This window comes from Oryzias latipes, chromosome 23 (genome assembly GCF_002234675.1).
Source record: "Oryzias latipes chromosome 23, ASM223467v1".
NCBI classification, from domain to species: Eukaryota; Metazoa; Chordata; class Actinopteri; order Beloniformes; family Adrianichthyidae; genus Oryzias; species Oryzias latipes.
This window is the reverse complement of record NC_019881.2, coordinates 15,729,609-15,750,387: the sequence shown is the minus strand read 5'-3', so window position 1 is coordinate 15,750,387 and position 20,779 is coordinate 15,729,609. Positions and strand designations below refer to the sequence as shown.

General features: G+C 36.0%; 1 protein-coding gene across 2 annotated transcripts in view; it reads right to left on the bottom strand.

Annotated features, from left to right (window-relative positions):
• iqsec3 (IQ motif and Sec7 domain 3) overlaps nt 1-20,779 on the bottom strand; it is a 101,461-nt gene that overhangs the window by 52,144 nt on the left and 28,538 nt on the right. For both annotated transcript variants that reach the window (XM_023952353.1, XM_023952352.1), the window contains exon 3: nt 1,325-1,928. In XM_023952353.1, coding sequence (XP_023808121.1) covers nt 1,325-1,928 — 604 coding nt within the window. The remainder of the gene's footprint in view (nt 1-1,324; nt 1,929-20,779) is intronic.

The window sequence follows — 20,779 nt, the reverse complement described above, 5'->3', positions numbered from 1 at the left end:
ATTAAAATATTTTGAAACATTTTATGTGAAGTATTAAAAGTAAATTAAAGCTTGACAAAGCTAAATTAAAATAAAATGCATTTACAAGAATGGAAAATTATCAGAAATTCAGGTTGTAATTTCATAAGGATTCAGTTTATCATATGAATCTATCTCCCATAATGCACCTAAAACTCTGCAACTAACAACTTTAATCTCGTAAAATTTCAAGTTCTTTTATCTTAATTAAAGTTTTTTGACATTTTGTTTTATAACTTAATTCTTGTAAAATTTTGAATTCTTCAAAGCTTTTCCTTTTCCTCACAACTTTTAAGTCCTAGAATTTGCTTTGTTGCACATGAGTGACGAGCAAATTTAGTATTAAAAATTTCGGACCATAAAACATATTTAGCACATTTGCTTTCTGAAACCCATTGGAAGAAGTCTGAATTACACTGACAGAGAAACTTTATCGATATACGAGCAGTTTAGAGACCACATATGTGGTTTTACAGAAGTATTTACTAGAATAATAAAGTTCAATGTGAATCAAAAAGTGCCTTATAAATCACTGGAATTGCTATATTGAATTGTTTTCGAATTCATGATAATTGTACATAATAAATATGATCAAATCAACAGGATTGTCGGCCCCCCTGTTGCCTTACCTGCTCAAAGTTCCACACACTGAAGGACGCTGTTTAGACAGAGGATGAGGAAAACGGACTGATGGCTCTTGAAATGAAGATAATTATGTAATGTAGACATGAGGATGATGTCTGGGGACCTGATGAAAGGCATGACAAGTTGACAGACTTGTGAACATGGAAGAACAAAGATCCCACATCTGCAGACACACCAGCTTCAGAGGTAAACACTTAAATTTGTAAAACATGAGCACAAATAGGATGTGTGAACATTTATTCTTTATAGGGAAAGCAAATAAAATTATTTTTTTATTGCATCAGGGTTTTTTGTTGTTGTTGTTGTTGTTTTTTTGTTATTTTTTTAAGGAAGGTTTTGGCAAAACACAAAACCAAGTGAGTATGTTAGTGAAGTGATGGTATGGCAATGACAATGCTGGTAGAAAATGATGATGGGAAAAATCTTTTTTTCAATTGTCCATAAATGCCATTGGGGATAAGCAACAGCAGCAAAAATGCCTCCTGGTTTCTCTACTTCTATCCAAAAATAAACTCCTCATTTGGAAACCAAACACCACAAACATGTCATACCACAAAACACACAATACAAACAGGCTAAGTTGATGTCTCCTTCGCCCTCCCCCTTCGCTCAAGCAACATCAACCCTCTCCCCCCCCCTCATATCCCCAACACAGCCCTACCTGCTTATTTTTGAGGTCAAGCGAGAGCTCATAGTCAGAGGTGGCGGAGTGCGAGCTGGCCCCATTGCGCTGCACCCTCAAGGGCGAGGCTGTGTGGTGTAGACTGGCTCTCCTCCCTGCACCACCTCCTTTTGCTCCGCCCCCTTCCTCGTCCTCTTCTGCCTGTGCTGCCTCGCCCTCACAGCCCTGGCTCTGCACCTCCACCTCTCCCACTTGCTTTGTTCTTGATTCCACAGCTCCTTCTGCCTTCTCATTGTGGGTCTCCACGTCTGTCTCCTGCTCTCTGCCAGGCAAAGGGTCTTTAGGTGCATCCTGTAGTGTCTCCTCGATCGCCGGCTCAACTTGTGGCTGAGGTTCGGGCTGAGCTGCGAGCTCCTGCTCTGGCTCTGGCTCTGACTGGGGTTTGGTCTCAGGTTGCAGGTGAGTCTCTGGTTGTGGCTCAGGCTGTGACTCTGGAGACTGACTTTGTGGTTGAGTCTCTTGCTTCTGTTGCTCGGACAGCGGTTGTGGTTCTGGTTCTGGCTGAGACTGGGCCTCACTCTGCGGATCCCCCTCACCTCCCTTCCCTTCCTCCCCCATAGACGAGTCTGGAGAAAGTTCATCGCTGCAGAAAGGAGGAGAAAACGCAGAGTGAGGTTGCTGCAGCATCCGTGGTGCTTTGACCTCTTCTTCAGGCAGCCTGGGTCAGTGGTAAGAAGGTGACGTTTTTTGTGTGCATCAACATTCACTCTGCCACCAGCTGTTTGCAGGATGAGCCATCTGTCCAGCTGCTCATCTAGAAATGTCTGTCTGGACTCGGATGGACAGACATAACAGCACAGAGCATCTAATAAAACCAGACTACAATCGTGGGAAGAAAGCATCAAGTGGTTATTTGTTACAAGAAAATCCAAAGAGGAAAATATGTGGAAAAAATAAGGCAGTTGACAGCCAATAGTGACACACTCCCACACAAACAGAAACACGGGGAACAGTCATGCAGCTAATACAAATATGCCTCTATGCCTTTTAGACAGTGTGTGATAGACAAGTGGGAGACAGGTGTGAAACTGTGCATTTGTGTCCGTGTACAGAGTGGCAGCTGGATTGGTCCACACATCCTCTGATTCTCTTTAAGATGTTAAAAGTGTATCAGAAAAGTGGGGTATGCCTGTGAAATAATCAAAGCTTCCGAGACATCAACTACCGGCTGTCTCTGAACTGTTTGGGAGCATCTTGATCTAGCTGACAGCATCTTTGGAGCAGTTTTTAACTCACACTTCTCAGCTAATGCTGGAAGAATATGACTGCCAGTCAGCAGTCACGTTAGCACATCTGTAAAACAGCACTTAAACTGCAAGTACATGTAATCTAAAGTGCCTGTCAGATGGTGCTCAAGTGATCTTCAAAACAGATGTGGGACTTTAGATTCAAAAAATTTAAAAAGTAAACATTAAACTATTTCTATCCATTTAGTGAGCTAATAATTGCAAAAAAAAAAATCTTTCTGGAAGTTCCTGTGAGTAACATGTTTAATTTACTCTTATTTTTCTCTCCTTCAGATTCTTCGCGTTGTGACTCTTTGCTTTTCAAACCGAAGAATATGCTAATCTACACCTCTTTTTTCTTTCCTCTGCAGCTTAAATACTTTGTCACCTACCACAAACTACTTGTTTTTTTACATAAATAACATTTTTAGCCTTTTTTGGTGGTCTACAGTAGAGACTGACATTTTTTCAGGAATCCAACAGGTCACGGGATTCTTGTGGTACTGGAGTCTTCTCCGCCATTAATTACAGAGCGGGATGGGACAAAATTCTTACTGGAGCAGGACGGGAGCAGGATGCAATCAAAACAATCAATGACAAGATTAAGGCGGAGCCCCTTTAGTAGTTTTCGGATAATATGCCTATGAATTGAAATACAACTACATTACCCAAAATGCATTAGTGTTCCTAGTGTTCCTTTCCTCCCTGAAATCTAAAGTGCACCAATCATGTATCTCTGGCAGTGATGGAGAGAATTAAAACCCATGGCGAGAAAAAAAATGACATAAAGCGAGAGAAAGGACGGAATATTATTCTGTTAAAATCAGATAGCTGGTAGGGAAGTAACATGTAATAAAAAAAGAAATCATGCGAGTTGAATAATAATTAAGTTGAATAATAATAAAGACAAAAGTATAAGTGAGCGGGACACAGTGGGTTTATAAATGGTCTTCTAAAATGTTCAGAATTATTAGGGAACTTGGTGATGTTGTATTTGTTGTTTCTAAAACAAAAAATGTAGGGAGCATTATGTCCAAACTGCTTTATAAATCAAGATATTCCCCTACTACGTATATTGTTTTGTAGTGGTTTGGGAGTACAAGTAGGGAATTCTGACATTTTGTCTCAAACCAAATTGCCTTAATTAAAGGGTTCATCAAAGTTCAATTGTTCAACTTCTTGTGTTCAATAAATACACGCTTCCTCTAGGCCAGATAACATGTTTCAACAATGTATTCTACCGCAACAATACTCAAATAATAAAATGTCATTCACAGCAGGTGACAATGAACCAGTGAACTCATTCCGTCACTGCATCCAACACATCTGAGTTGATGCTGAACTTTCTGGAGCTGAACACAGACTATGCAAATCTTCCTGAGCCCAGAGAAACCAACATCTGCAAGTCACAATAGAAATCCAAGCCTAATTATGGATTGTGACTACTACTCTATTAGTCACATTAAATCAGCATTTGGCAGAATTCAAAAGCATAATGTATTTTTATGCATTTATTTCCTGTAGTTTAGACTACAACAGTCCGGCCATTGGACTCTGTAAACATACATTGAGGCAGCTGCACTACATCTGTAACGCTGACAAAAAAAAGAAGGAAAAACCTGATCACATCCTGATCTCAGTTCTTTCCCCTGACTTCTTATTTGCATTTTTTTCTTCTTATTTTAATGTTTAAATTATGAATATGGGCTTTTCATTTGTTTGTTTCACTAAGGCACTGTAAACGTCTTTTTGTGTATGAATCGTGCAATAAAGTTACCTTGTCTGATCCATTACAAGCTGAGAATAACATAGCGAGGAACTCTGACTCTTGATAAATTTGTTCATGGTGTTTGGAGTAAAAGTTGTGCAGGACACAAATGTGGAGCTCACTGCCTGATAGAGTTTGATATGAAAAGGGGAAAATAGTCTTTTTATGTTATGTTACAGCACAAATATCAAACAATTTGCTGGAAGCAAGTTTGACTTTTGTTGTTTTGTCTGCCTTAAATACATTTACATATATTTGCAATTCTGAAGCATAGCTCCGTAGTTTCAACCACTGGTCTTTGAGAGTTGCTGCCTTTCTTGCTTACCAGGTAAGTGTGACATGGTTGCCCCTGATTACAAGAATGATGTGGGTTCCATCAATTAAAATTAGAAATCTTCTAATCAAGCTAATCAGGACCAAAAAGGGCCAGGGGTACAAAAAAAAATATTAATAACAGCGTAGGAGCTCTTTAAGACTAGAGTTTGATGCCACTAATAGTTATTTTTTGAAAAAATTCTTGATATGTGTCTATCATATTTGCCATTTAAATTTCCATTCTAAGCCCAAACTGCACTTAGTGTACATACAGCACAGTATCTGGAAGGAAAAAGAGAGAGCGGCAGAGAATTGTGTGCAGCAAAATCATTCCATTCTCCACTTCCTGCGCAGGCAGCTCACTTATTTTCATCACGCTTGGCAATACAAAAGCTTGAGGAGACGGCATCTTTAGTAAGCATATAACTGGGTGTGCTACTTCTAAAATAGAGGTCGTATGAGTAATGAATAATGAACAGAAAAACAGAGTGCCACAATGCTGCTCTGCAGGTGGTGCGGTTTATTTTTTATTTTTTTTTTGCGTGCAAGAAAAGCAGCTCTGCTTGGGAAGAAGATTTTTTTCGGGGGGGGGGATGCTTTGGAGGTTTCCGTCTCCGCTTATGTCTGCACGTTTCTGTTACTAATCCAAATGTGGGCTTTAATGTTTGTCTTTTTAAGTTGAACCTGTAAATTCAAACTATATGCTTGATTGAAGTAAGATTCGAAAGATCTGGGGACATTTATGATAATGAACACAAACAGAATGAATGTAGTCACTGATAACAAATGTGCTGCCTGTGAACTTATGGATATTTACACACAATATGTGTGTGTCTGGTTATCTAAAAGGGCTTTAATGGAATCTCCAGTTTCCTTCAACATCTAAGTCTGTCACTCATCCTTATTCTCAAGCTTCCTCTCCCTCCCTTTTTCAATCACACACACACAAACACACTCTCAGTCCCCGCTCTTTCCTCCACCAGGTAAGGAGATTAAGAGGTTCTAGGCATCAAATTGACTGAGGTGGCAGAGATAAGCCCTGGATGCTGCCTCTCTCTTTCATTTTTTTCATATGCCAGTGTTGAAGACAGATGAACACTGGTCTCTACGGTCTGTCGGGAACATAATTACATTGTCCACTAACTTATTCTGCTCTGTGCCATGACTGCTGATAAGTTGGTAAAGTCGTGATAAAAGTACACCTTTATGTTTATTACGTCAATCAAAAGCAAATATTGCAAGTTTATTAATCATTTTTTTAAACATAATGAAATTGTATCTGATTTTGCAGATTAATATAAGCTAAATAAATTCCACTTTTTTCTGTGGGTCTTTGAACACTACCCATATACTTTATTTTTGTCTGGAAATGTATTTTTTTCCAAGCTTTAAAGAGTTTAAACATACTATTATTATATTATTATACTATATTACTTTCTATTTATATAGGAAATGTTCAAAATGTACAAAAGCTGCTTTTTGTTTTTCCAACTCTAACTGCATATGAAATAGTTTGTATAAGCAAATCTTTTTTTTATTTATATTTTATTTATCCCCTGGTTCCATGGGTTATAAAGGACCTGATTGTTAAAGAAGGGTAAAACTTCCCACCAAATTAAAGATCAAACATGTTCCAATAGTCACAGTTTTATTCCTATTATTGTTTCTGCAGCTTCAAAACAAAGCACAAAAATATTCTTTGTGGAAATTAGATTTTGTTTAAATCCTTCAAAAAGTTTGAGCTGGTGAAAATGCAGAAAAAAGTAGAATTGGAAAAGGTGGCCTACCATCTCAATAAGAGTTTCGAACATAGCTGTCATATGTGCACTAACCAATGTTTAGTGATTAGAAAGGCTACATTTCTGAAATTTACTTTTTGAAGCAAGGCAAAAGGGAAAAAAAATGTACTGCCTGATGTTTGTGGGCTTTTGGCTAAAGTGCTGTTGTAATACAAAGCAAAGGTAAATCTTGATTAGGTAGTCTCAAGCTGCGCTCACACTGCCCTCAATGGGCTTTCAAGTGGCCACCTTCAATAAAAAGTCTATGTAAACCTGCGTTTCTGTGTTCAAAACTCTCACATTTACAGGTGTCTATACAAGTTTTTACAACCCTTTTTAGGTTCTACACACAAAACACATAACTATTGAACGCCCGTTTGCAAATTGATCATGGAGGATAAATTAAATGTTGCAGTTTGTGCCTGGCTGCAATATATTGGAATCGAACTGTGAAAGAAAAAGTCTCAAGCAAGATTTGCACCAATTTGACATTTCACACCAAGCTTCTTCCAAATGTAGGAGGCAGACATGCGCTAGTAAACAGTAAGAGAAAAAGAAGAAGAAGAAGCCCCTCCCTGCTTGTCCAATGTGAACACTGGATGGCCACTGTGATTAAAGCTTCCAAGTTTGTGTCCAAGCTCAGTTTTAGACCACTGTTCCACTGTCCAAGATTCAAAACTATAATAAATAAATTACCTGTTGTGTCACAGGGGATTTTTTTATTGTAATGATTAGTGAAAATTATGTAAGAGTTTATAATGAGAATAGTAAACCATTGGACACTGCGCCAAGCCTAGCTTCCCTTTTTCCTACGTGACTGACAACCTACCGTGGTCTATCTTTTGACAATGAAAAAGTAATAGTCTTTCTTAATTAAGCAATGTTCAACATAAAAAATGATTTAAGTATCAAATCGTAAAACTAGGAAAGTACTTAAGCAACCATTCCCCCTACAAAAGAAAACTACTCCAAGAAATAGTAAGTTGAAGGACATATCTTTTTCAGTTGCTAAGCAACCAAAAGTGATTTTTTAGAAAGTGCATACTGAAAATTGGGGGCTTCCCCCAATAAAGTTACACCTGCGGGAAAACCTGTTATTCCAACAAGCCACGTGTCTTTCACGAATTACTACCGACAGAGCTCCTTCAGGCTAATGGATTGACAGCAAATGTGGCACATTCATTTCCATACCAGCATAATTTGGTGCAAAGCTTCACAGGAGCTCTGAGGTGTGGTTGGAGGTAACAACCAGCTCCAGCTTCAATAAAAACAACCAGAGGCTTTTTCATGTAAGATGACACTGTTAGCATCCAAAATAACCCTGCAGCCTTTACACAATTTAAAAAAAAAATCTACTTATTTAAAAGAGGGCTATAGAGGGATTTAAATGAGTGCAGTTACTTCAGCAACTTTTTGTAACACAAGAGTTTTGTCATTGCACCAAAACATTTCATTTTTACTTGATAACATTTATGATCAGAAATTTTAGTTAACACCATTCTTGAACGCATGTTTAGCTTGGTGTTCACACTGGACTGTCGCTACCTGATACAAGTGCATGTCCGCCATTTACAGTTGGAAGAGGCTGAGTGCAAAATGTCAAAGTGGTTCAAATCTTGATGAAAGACTTGGCGTCAAATAATTCCAGTTGGGCATGAGAATGGAGCAGAGCAGGGAGCTTGTGGCCCACCAACTGTAGCACCTTCATCACTGCTGCAAGCTTCTTCCAACACATTTTTTTTGTCTACTCCTAATTCACCATGATTTGAATTAAGAATATGCATTTTTGTCCTAATTACATTTTAACATGTTCAACATTATAAAAAAATGACACAAAAACATGTTAAAACACTAAAAACATAATTTTCAATGGAGTGGGTCTATGAATATCAAGCCAATTTTTGGCAAAAAGCAGATATGACTAAAATACACAATAAGTATTCCTAAAACAAATATCTCTATTATGCAGGCAACTCTTACTAAAAACATTTTCAAATTTAATTTCTGCATAAATGATATTATTTGGGACATATAGAATCATCTGTATGCCGAGCATTGTTGGTGACATCACACTTCTTCACTCAGTATTTGCTCTGATTATGCTTCCAGTTTGACCTTCGACACTCTTGGCTACATTGACTTTCATTAGCCTCTGTCGCATTTACTGCATCATCAGCAAAGATTAGAGAGCTGCAGCAGAAATGAGAGATTGGTCTTTGTGGCCATGGAGGTTCAAAGGTCTGTCCTCAGGTGGACTACAGCCAAGGCGCAGCTGAAGAGACCATTATGAGAGGGAACCCACATGCACAAAGGTCATACAGGAAATGAGATCCCTGAAGATGCTATCTGTCACAAGATTTTTTTTTTGAAGATGAAAGTTTTGTTTAAAGTAAAGTATCTTTTTTTTGTGTGTTGAGTCAGCTTGGCAGGACTTAGATGTCACTTTTCTCTTCACTTCTTGCTTGATCAGTGTATCTTTCCCTCTCCTTATCAAGATTTAACCACTTGATCTGGCTCACAAGGGCGCACTGAAGAGCATACCTCTTGCATGAAGAAAGATTTTGTCTATTCATTGATGTGGAAACACATCAGATAAATGTGTATACTAAATCATCCAAGTGTGAAGTCATCACTGTCGCTGCAAGCGGTAGAAGCACAAACTTGGTGTTATGAGAGTAACACATAATTTCAGAGGTGAAGAAATGCATAAATGAAAGAGCGGAGTGTTTTCCCTCTATGATTATTTGAGGCGACTGAAAGATCTGCTCAAGTTTTACATCAATGAAAACAACAAGGTCGGCAAACATCAAAAAGATTTTACATTTTTCACCATGACCAGTTTTCTGCTGTGAGATTTCAGCCATTATGAAGCTTTCTTTAAAAGGCTTCTCATGTGGTTAAATTGTACCATAACCACCAATCCGAGTAGTTGGCATCGAAAGACTCTGCCATCTTAATCTTTAACACATTTTTCTTAAAAAAAGAAAAGACATAGCCTATAATATATTTGCTAATTTTCACACCTTTCTGTAGTTCTTGTGAACGACCACAGAGACAGTTTTTCTTCAGCATCGTGTTTACAAAACGGTGTGTGGAAAATACTGTTTGCACGTTCTTTTTTGGAAAAACACAGATTTTACTTATGGCAGAACTGAGATCAAGGGAGAAAATCCTAATTAACCAACACACACAAAACATTGTTATAATTCAACAACAAAAATGAATGAAAACTTAATTACACCCTCATCATTTTTTCCTCATTTTTTTATATATTTTTTTTATTCTTTTAGGAACTGTGTTTGTTCTCACAGTCACAAGCACACCTGACTTTGTTTTTTATTTAATTATCACAGCTGTTTCTATTTCAGATAATTCAGTTAATTGGCTCCCAACATGGGCTACAAGCCTTTTGTTTCCCTGTTTTGGCATGGTTTTACGAATGTCAAGTCATTTTGTTTCCTTTTGTTTATATTTAGATTATTACAGAGGTTATTACAAGGTGTTGTTTCACATTCACTTAATTATTTCAAGTTTCATCTTTAATTATCTCAATATTCAGAGCTAAACTAAACTCATTAAAGAGGTTACTTTTTTTTTTAAATAGCGCAAGCATTACCTAATTCTTTCAGTATAGCTGTCCTTGCCTCTATAAAATCTTCCTCCGGTGTACATTCTTGAGTGCCATTCTCCTCTGATAATTTATTTTACATAGACAGTTTCATATGGTGTTATTTTGATAATTCGGGGGGAAAAGATCTGATTGGCTGATCCTAATCCCAGCCCAGTTGCTGCCATAGTGTTTTGTAACAGGTCAACTTTGCTAACCAATAACAAGAGCATTGCTAGGTGAAACTTGTATTTGTTCTAATCTATTCCAATATTGCTCACCATTTTTGCACCATTAGTGTTCAGTTGGGGTTGTGAAGGGCTATAAGCTAGCAGGAGAGCAAGTAAAAAGATGGATGATGGGAAATACTTACTCCGCCCCAACAGTCTTGCCCACATTTGAGACTTGAATGTTTGAAAAACGTACTCCTGCTCTACAGAAACTTTGTCTTAGAAAATGACAGAGGTTGTTTTTCTTGTGGCTGAAAAACAGCGTAACCATAATTAAGAGACCATTTGGAACACTTTTACAAAAGATGATCGAAGTGGGTTTTTAGGTGTTTTAAATTTAAAAGCTCAACCTTTTTTCCTCAGATGTTTAACAATTGACTGTAATAGCTGCATTGTTGTTGCAGTTATTCTTTATGAGGGATTCTACATAATAAAATAAACGTAAGAGGCACACAGAAATACTCATAAAAGCTTTTGAGAAATATTGTTTTTAAATATACTTGTGACTTGTTTAAATCATAAAGTAGGAAGTAGGCAGGTCATATGATTACCAGTATTTTTTCTTTTGGTGCAGTGAGAACAAAATCAATGCCTCAGCACCTTTACAGGACCTAAATCTGTGAAAGCTGTGTGCAGCTAGACAATAGGCTCTGAAATGTGATAAAAGCAAAAGGAATTTCCCACTTTCTTTAATTAATAAAAAGTGAAAATGTCCAAATTCAGATCTATGGAGTTCCCTCTCGGAAGGCATGCAGTAAAGCATGAGGTCATCCTTTTTCTGCTTTCTGTTGGAGTCATGTAATCAATCTTAAAGTGATGGATTTATTATGCAGAGAATAATCAATTCTGTTCTCTTTGACGTTGGGCCATCACTCATAAATAGCTAAGTTTAGCAAAAATAATTAGTCAAAGAGAAGAGCTGTACAATGAACACAACTAAATGTGGATTCATACAGTTTTTTAACAGAAAAATATGATTTTTTTTAATCACATTTGGACTCTTGGAGATGGTCGGTCCCTTCAAAGTTCTTCAGTGAAAGTTGTGACTTCTGTTCAATCATGAGACTGTTTGTTTTTATCACACACTAGAGTCTGGACTGTTTAAAGCAGAAACGTGGAGGTTTCACACATCTCTGTAAAGATGCATTAGTAGACATGCCATTGATTACTCAGGGGTGTGTCAATAGGTAAGCATAGTCTTTACAACATCAATGATGCATCTTTCTAGAAGCAACTTGGCAGAACATACAGTTTGAGCTCTTCAAATATGCAGGATTTGAAATGGAATCTCCTTCGAAAGATGCTTCCTTGAGCTGTTGGTAAAAATACAGCAGCCGCACCAGCCGAGCTGTTCATGTGGTCGACACTGCAGTGATGAATACAATGCAGATTCACAAGGACGACTTCAAAAATATTCCAAAGCAGATATGCCATCATTAAATGTCAAAGAATCGTGAGTAAATCTGGTGACTGATTGAGGCTACAGTTTTTTTTTATATATAGACTGGACTTTTATCATTAAAATGTCATAGATCTATGGGATTTTCATGGGAACATTTTCAAAATTTGAGATATAAATGCTAAATATTTTGCACTTGATCTGAAACTGACTAGATTATGGAAACTATGTATATTGTATATTGTATTGTAAAAAATAACTCAATACAGGTGGAATTATATAAAGTGGCTTCCTCCCACCCTCTTTCAAGCAACAAATAAAACTTTACATGACTTTAATTGATAATCATTGTTGAATCTAATGTGACATATGTGTGTGTATTGCATGCATTACTACAAAAACGTGTGTTTATAGTATAATTATGATTAATTACACTTTCACGAAATTGCCATTGTTTTCTAAGATCTTTGCAAATATCTCTTTATTTTCTAATCAATTGACCGTATTAATTTACATGTGTTTTGTAATTTTCATTGCAGTAGTATTTAAAATACTCCAATAATATTATAATAATTATTTTCAATTCTTGCAACAAATCAAATCAAATAAGGCTTTTTTTTTCATTTTGAACAATGATAAATTTGGCCAGATATTCTTATTAAAAACAGTAAAATAAGTTTTATCTGTAGACCCTAGTAGTGTTATATGGAAGAAATAAAAGGATTTTAGGCCATCAAATCAATATCTTTAATAAATCATTAAAATAAATCATTAAAGATGATCATTAATACAGAGAACATACTTACCGGTGTTCTAAAGTATTTATTTCTAACTGTCACTATTGCCTTAAAAGTATTTTCTACTATAAATATCAAAATGAGGCTTTTTCAGCAGAAGTTTGGAAAAAACATTTTTCGGTGCACTTCTTTTTGTGAAAACTCAACATCTGTGTAAAGCAGTGTTTCTATTAATTTCTTTTTTTTTTTTTTTTCTTTGTTTTGTTTGTTTGTATATGTTTATTCATTCATGCCCATGTTTTTGTACCACATCTTTTGCACATAGGAGGCACAAATCTATTTTTACACCTGGTGGCACAGGCAGCTGCCTGGCAGAGCAAAAGAGCGTTCTTTGAAGAACATCAACGCCTGAAGAAAAGATTCAGCTGCATTTGTGAAAGAAACAAACAATGGAGCCTTTCTCCCCACCCAGATGACTTTCAAAACTAATTGCCTCTTAGGAAGCCCAAAAGGGGAGAATAGTTCTTGTTTTTTCCCTCCAGCGTCACATACTTGACTGCAACTATGCAATTGTATTTGTGGTTTCAACATCAAAACTCAAAGGGAAGTGAACCTGTGGTGCCAAATTATAGTGGCAGTTATAATAAAAAAAAATATTCACTATTCTTCAAGATATTATTTCCACAAAGACAATTAATTCCACTGCTTTGTTTAAAAACCTCATGACTTCCTTCCTGATTCCCTCACAACTCAATTTTGATCATTTAGTGAGAGTTCATCTATTGAATAGGAATAAACTGAGTTCTAATAACATTTTTTATGCTGCATGAATACATTTTCATTTAACTTGTTAATACTTTATGAGCAGTGCAGTAAACATTTTTCCCAGTTAAATAAAAATAAATGTAAGCAGTCAAAAATGGATTCTTTTCTGTAAGTGCTTGCTCTTGTATTTCAAGTTTTCCAGAAATTCACACACTTGTGCACTTTTTCTGGATTCTAACTGAAACAAAGACTCCCAGGGATGCGATCTGCTACGTTCAATCATATGGGGGTCAGTGACAATAAAATATTTTTAAGGGTAAAATGAGGAAATTAAATATGTTCACACGGTACCACTTCTTCTACTATAGTTCAAAAGGCAATTTTTAAAACATTTATTTAGCTTCACATTGATAGGAGGCTCAAGTTGACTTAAAAAAGGCAAAAGTCATTTTTGTGATACACGCTGTATCTTGAGATTAATATGGCCCATTTAGCAGTGCGGATTAGGTTGATATTTCAGACAAATCGTGTATTTTGTGGTGAAAGAGGCGATCCTTAGGTGCCAAATTTGGTGCTTGTACCACAAAATGCACAATTATTTTACTAACCGAGTCCACTAAAATGGGGGAAAGGGAAATATACTGCTTAAATTCCCTTTTTTTCTCAAATAAGATATCTGCTTGTACAACTTGATCAATAACTAGCAGTTCAGACCAGATCCAAATAAACAAAGATTTTTGAGTATAATCACAGTTTTTTAAGTCAATTTTTCTAAGAAAAAGGTAAACTCCATCCACCTTCTTGCTATTAGGTTGTATTGCACTAATTCTGCTCTGTATGACACAGAATACATGGATGTTCATTTTGTGGGACTTTTTACATTATAAATTATTTAGATTTTTTTATTTAGTTTTTAAACAAAGACTTATTGTTATAATTTCTGTGAATGTTTTATGTCCATTCTTGGTTTTTCAAACTCTTTTTTACGTGTCGTTTCTTTAAAAATTGCAGTCTCCGTCAATTCAAACCTGGATTTAGCTCCAAGGCTCCACTTGTTTGATTTTTAATGTTGTTCTTTGGGTTTTCTGTTGAACATTTCCTTCTCTACATTGCTTTTTATTCAGTTAATAAAATTATTTCTCGTTCTCCCAGCTATAGCAGACTTTTACCTTTTACCAGACTTTACATACATTTACCCCTAATATTAAATTCATTTCTGATAAATATGTGTCCAGGGGTGAATTGTTCCCAAAAAACGGACTTTAATATTGAAGTGAATGAAACAAAAGGGGAGATTGTGGCTCAGAGATGACTCCTTGGAGTTGGTAGTCTTACCTTCAATGCTTTGAATTATGTCCAGAACTCTTTTTACATCTTCAGCACTAATGGACATTATAGATGAGCCTAAATGGCAGATGCAGCATTTTCTTTTTTAAGGTTTTTGTAAGTATAGTCAGATTTAACGTAAAAAAAATTTTAAAAATTGTACCATTTCTTATACTTTAAGTAAATTAAAGTGGTTGACTTTTTGTTGGTTTTTCTGTGTTTTTTCGGACACGCCTTCAATAAACAAAAAAATAATAAAAAGTCATAAGTACATGTACATTAAAAACAAAAGAATATACTGAAATCAATAGATAGAAATAGCCATAATCCGATCCTAAATCCTGACAGATGGTGCTGTATTATCAAAGCAGTGAGTCAGATGTAGATATAAACCCAGACTTTCAGTGTGTGGCCACCTTTATTGTAGAACCCAGATGTTGTATAATGAACTGTGTTGCTGGCCCTTTCTATAGAAAAGAAATTACACATTCTGGCAAAACGAAAGCGATCAGTGTGGTGACAGCTGAAACATCAACACACCAAGGTGCTAAATAAGACAAGTTAAAACCTTGATGAATGGAGACCGAAGACTTCTTGGGGGAATTTTTGGTGCCAAAGCTGACTGTCTGCAAGATTGCAGTGGGTTTTGGGAAATGGAATTAACAAATTTCCAATTTGATGTGGATTGAAAAGGAGGAAAGACACGCTAAAGCAGTGAAATGGGAGATCGGTGCTGTGATGTATGCATAAACAAAAGCCGATTTGAAGGAAAACGGCTGCAATTTAAATATAAAAAAGTAATTTATCCCATTCACCACATAAGGGGGAAAACAGTTTTTTGTCACTTAGCTAAAAATGTCAAAAAGGAAAAAACTAGATATGTTTGCTCAAACTTTCTTCTTGTTTTTTTTTCTTTTGCTACGCTGGTCATTCTAATTAGTTTCTTTAAAATCTCACATCATCTATCCTTGTCACAGAAAGGGACTTCCCTTTTAGTAAACTTCTTTCCTCCATTAATATATGACTTCAGAACATTGAGCTACTAAAGCAAATAAGCAGGAAGGATGATGTTTCCTGGAACAAAAAGGGCTGTAAAAGAACACTGCATGCTTAATTCACCCCGAAGCGTGTTCTGTATTATCTATCATTGTTTTCACACAAAAGCGCACTTAGACCTACTCCCCACATTCATCCATTTTCTATGCTCACGTATTCCTCTTCAGGGTCACAAGGTTGCTGGAACCATCTTAGCCAGGGCAGAGCTACTCTGTTAATAGATGCTTTCAACAGATACCAAACCCTGCAACATGGTGGCGACCTTTCCATGCAGGATGTACCCCACCTTCGCCCAACAGTAGCCGGCAACCCCGTAACCCTGAAACAAATTTAACGGGTTAAGAAGATGGATGGATGGTGACTTCCAAAACATTTTTGTTTTATAGTAAAAAAAAAACAACATTAAAAACAAAATTACTTTTAAGACCAACTACAATGAACTGTACTGCTGGATAGCTCCAATATTGCTCTCCATTTTTGTTGCACCGTTCATGTTATCTTGGGGTTGTAAGTGGGCTATAAGCCTGCAGGAGAGTGGAAACAAAGAAATGATGGGACATGAGGGCAGGCCAACAGTCCTGCTCACAACTTATAGGCGAATTTCTAATCAACTTCTGTCGCTCTGCAGAAACAACCCTAGTATTTCTTTTTTACCTAAAAGTTGCGTAATCATAATTAAAAGACCACAGGCAACGCTTTGAGAATAGAGCAAAAGATTGTTGAAGCAGGACTTTAAACTTCTAAGTTATAAAGTAAATATATCTGAATTCCAACTATATACATAATTTATGAGAAAGAAAACATTTTTGATCATCCATCACATACTTAAGATGAATGTTTGAGCTGAAGTGAAGTCATGGTAACTGCTCGAAAGGGATGATCCCCTCCCTCTATCTTCACATCCAATGATCTGAAGGTTGCTCATTCATTTCACTTCAGAAAGAGAGTAGGATTTCTTTTTTTTCACACAAAAGCACACTAAATTAAAAGGCTTTTTCTTTTTCTTACTGAAGTGGACTATCGTCAAAAATCCTTTTTCAATCCAGTTGTCCTACATACTCTCAAATCTAGCTAAGCCTCTCACCTTTTACTCCTTCCCTCCCCCTCATTTTTATCCTTGTCATACTCTACTTCCAATACACACAGAAGACCAGATAGCTTCATCAGCAGATTCCCACATCCTCTCCACCTCCTCTTCCTCCTCTCCACACCTTTGCCTGGTGATGTGCCATCAGCAATCTGCAAAGGACAAGGACTCTACCTGGTGATGCATGCTGATCTGTAGTGTCACCCACACAAGGCATCTAATATCCTTGGAAAAACTGTGAACAAGCTGTACTTTACGACATCTAGGCATAGAAAAATAAAATATTTGATATTTGTTTCATGTCTACAAATACTTGCCCTGAACTTCTAGAATGTGGCTAAAATAAATCAAATAAACACTTAAAGGGAGTGCAAACATGTAAATAAAAAAGAATGGCCGTCAATGCTATTAATGGTAAGTTTTTGACCTTAAAATGTTTTGAAGAAGAAGGAAGCTGTATGGTTGTATGGTTGTTGTATGGTTGTTAAAAAACAGGTAATTGATCTATTTAGCCTTGCCTATGATTTGTTCTTCTTCTTTTATTTAACAAAAAAAGCAATAAAATTTATATACAAAGTATCTTAATTGTACAAAGAACCTATTTAGAAGTTAAAAAAAAAACTTAAAGCAGAAATTATGTTATAACCTATAAAATGTGTTAAAAGAGAGGAAAGATGTAATTTAAGGGAAAAAAATAAAAATATTACAAACAAGGCATGGACAAAGAAAAAATGATTTTCTTATATTCATATGTGACGCAGGGATGTAGAACGTAACCAGTTTGAACTTTAAAAAAGTCCAAACAAAAAAGAGTTTAAGAACACATATAGATTGTTGATAGATTTTAAACCAAGATTAATTTGAATCGTGTTGAGATGCATTTGGATGTGTTGATGAATAAAATTTAAATGAAACCTCATGAAAAATGTGTGTTGGATGTTTCTATTTGTGTTTGTTTCAATGTGTGTATATACATGTATATCTTGTGTATTTATAAGGGGTGTAACGGTGAATCGATTTATGTTCCTACAATCCAACCAGATTGAGGCAAGTGCTGGTGTTATTTCGGTTAAATCTAGACTTAAATCTCGTTTTTTTTGTCCATAAAATAACATTGGAAAAACAACTTTAAGGAAATCAATTTTCCACTTTTATAGAACTATTTAGGGCAAGTTGTTAATCAGATCGATCTATACGGTTAAGAAATTGCTTTAATTTGAAATAAACCAATTATAATTGATATTTGAAAATACCATTTGGATGGAAGGGTTGTAGGTTTATTTGACTATAAAGTAAAAATGACCAAGTGCCACCATCACAGCGGACAACACACACGTGTTGACAGTAAGAAAATGATCAAGTCAATTAAAAAATAAAAATTCCAGTGGACTCTAATACAAGATCAGGACTCTTGCTTCTTAAACAGTCTCATCTCTTGATATCTACATTGTTCTGTTCAAATACGCAATTTTCAGTAAGTGCTATTCATGTGAATGGCCAAACTGCACCTTTCTGTTATCTTCAAATGCCAACTTTTGGTGAAAGAAAAGCTTTGATGAAAACTAACATTTCCTTTTGAAACTACCATCATTTCTCCTCAGCCTCCCACATTAAAGGGTGGATGGTCGAATCAGTATAGGGAGATTGGCCAAAATCAAAGAGGTCAGGACTAAATGTGAAACCATGTGAACAGACAGATGTCTCTAACTGCTGGAGTTTGGTCCTCCTGAGCACCTTCTTCTATATAAATGAGAGATGCTTTAATCATAGGTTAGTCCCAAAAACAAAATAGATGCCAATCCTGGAAAATGTTGCCGCCTCCTTTATTGTTGGCTCATATTGTCTTTCATTTTTACCTCCACAAAGAAAATTGTTATTGCAGGACATTCAAGGAGATGAGCTCTTGTCTTAGTGTGCAGAGGAGGACAATGGGTGCTTGGGGCCCACAGATGAGGAGGATTAATAAGAAGGCAGACCATTAAAGATGGTAGGATGAGAGAAAGGTGTGTTATTGCTGTGAGTGTGTTTTTGTCATCTCCCAGATGGATAAGGGAGACACTGAGGATGGAAAAATAGGTGCTAGAACTGGTTTCCAGATGCAATCAACATCTGTAAGACAATAGTTGGTAACTAGAACGCAGTATTGAACGGAGGTGCTTAAAGATCTGTTGTAGTGGGAGAGCAAAAGGCACAATAACCTTCCTATTGTCCAAGTGATTTCCAGAAATATGGAAAATGTATTCCATTTCTTGTTCTTGCGGTGACTGTCAGCATTATTACTGTATAATATGCCATACTTTTGCATAATTCAGAGAATTTTTAAGCTTTTCTGTAACTATGCCTCCAGGGACAAGCAAACCAGTTCACGGAAATGACAAAAACCATGATTTAGCATGTTTCATATGGAAGTGGGATGAACTTCAGTCAGAATAATACAGAATAATAATCCGTTTTTTTGTTGTTGTTTTTTGGTCAGTTTTGTCACATTACCAGTCAGTAGGATTTAAATCAAATTAAATTTGGGATAAACAATATTATTTTGAAATCAAGCAGAATCTAAGACAGTAGGAGCAGAGGGGTTTCTGAACTCTGCTCCTGCATGTTTTGTTTTTTTTTTTTCATGTTACCCTGCCTAAACACAAGGATTTAGCTCATCATCAAGCTCTGCAGAGGCTGCATAATGACAGTCATTGACCCAAGTGTGTTTAAGTAGAGGAACATAAAAACCTTTAGGATGGTGGGCCCTGAGTGCAGAGTTCATAAACAATTACCTTCAAATACAATTCATCATTGTTCTCTTAAATTCTGAGATTAATAAAGTACTTAATTGATAGAGGTTTTTAAACTTAAAAGGTCTGTAAAGAAGAATGTTGCTTTCAATTTGAAAAAAACAAAAACAAACGAGTGTTCTTCATAACTTAAGTGTATTCAATGAAAAAATAAAGTAATCTATAAGTTTGCAGGAGCAAATACAATTAATGTTGAACCTGTTTGCATTTTTTTAACTTTATGTAGTTTGTTAAATAAATGAAAAAACAGAATTTTTTTTGATTAAAACTGCAATTTTTTTATTGAACAAAATGTGCCAAATTAAAACAATAAACAAAGAAATTAGAACAAAAAGCACCCATTTATTTTTCTTTAACCCTGGAGAACCCACAGGGTCATATTTAGCCTTCCGTTTTTAATTATTTATTTATTTTAAGATTTTATTTATCATTTTTTGGCTACTGTTAATTGCTGCTTTCCAAAATGAAAAAAAAAAATCACACTTGTTTGATTTACTTTAAAAAAACTCTGAAAAATAATTGTTGTTGGGTTTTCCAGGGTAATTGAATGCAATATGCTAAATTCAAACAAAAAACACATAAAATCTGAATCAACCCCCCCCCCCCCTTTTTTTATTGAATGCAATGTGCTAAAAAAGGATTTTTCAAAGTTAAATGCATTTTGCTTCCATAGGTCTGCAATTTGTAAAACACTGTTAAATTTTTAACACAATAAATAAATGAATAAATCCTCAGATAGCCCTCACATTTTAATTTACGTAGTCAATATCACAAAAACATTTGAAAAAGCGAGCAAATTCCAAAAGCCTTGTTGCTGCTATGATTTTATCAATATGTTTTGCTTTATGAAAACCCCTTGGCAGAAAAAAAAATCTGAACTTACTTCAAAAGGCTGAAAATATCGACAGAAACCCTAAGAGAAACATCTGACGTGCAAGAATGCAGCAGTTTCTCATTATGTCCACATGCATCAGTAGAAATAAACCAATGAATGGCGCCTGGGATCATGCAACTGAGCATGTGCAGATCTGGTGACGCTTTTTTTATGTCGACTCTCTTGCATAAAGTGGGCCTTGGGGTGAAAAGAAATTAGTCTGAGCATCAATTTAATTAGAAATTACTCAGGGCGCTCACACTGTTTAAAAGGCCTTTTCATTCATTCAGTGCTCTTTTTTTTTAAGTTTTAAAATGAATTTAGGTGACTTGTGTTGCAGAGGAAAAAGGTTGGAACAAAAACTAACAACTGAAATGATGCACCCTAGAGGACAATGACACTTCTCCTCTGATTGGCTAGGAGGTGAATATTAGACTCAGTTAGAGGATCAAAATAAAAACCCAAAGCTTAGAGAAC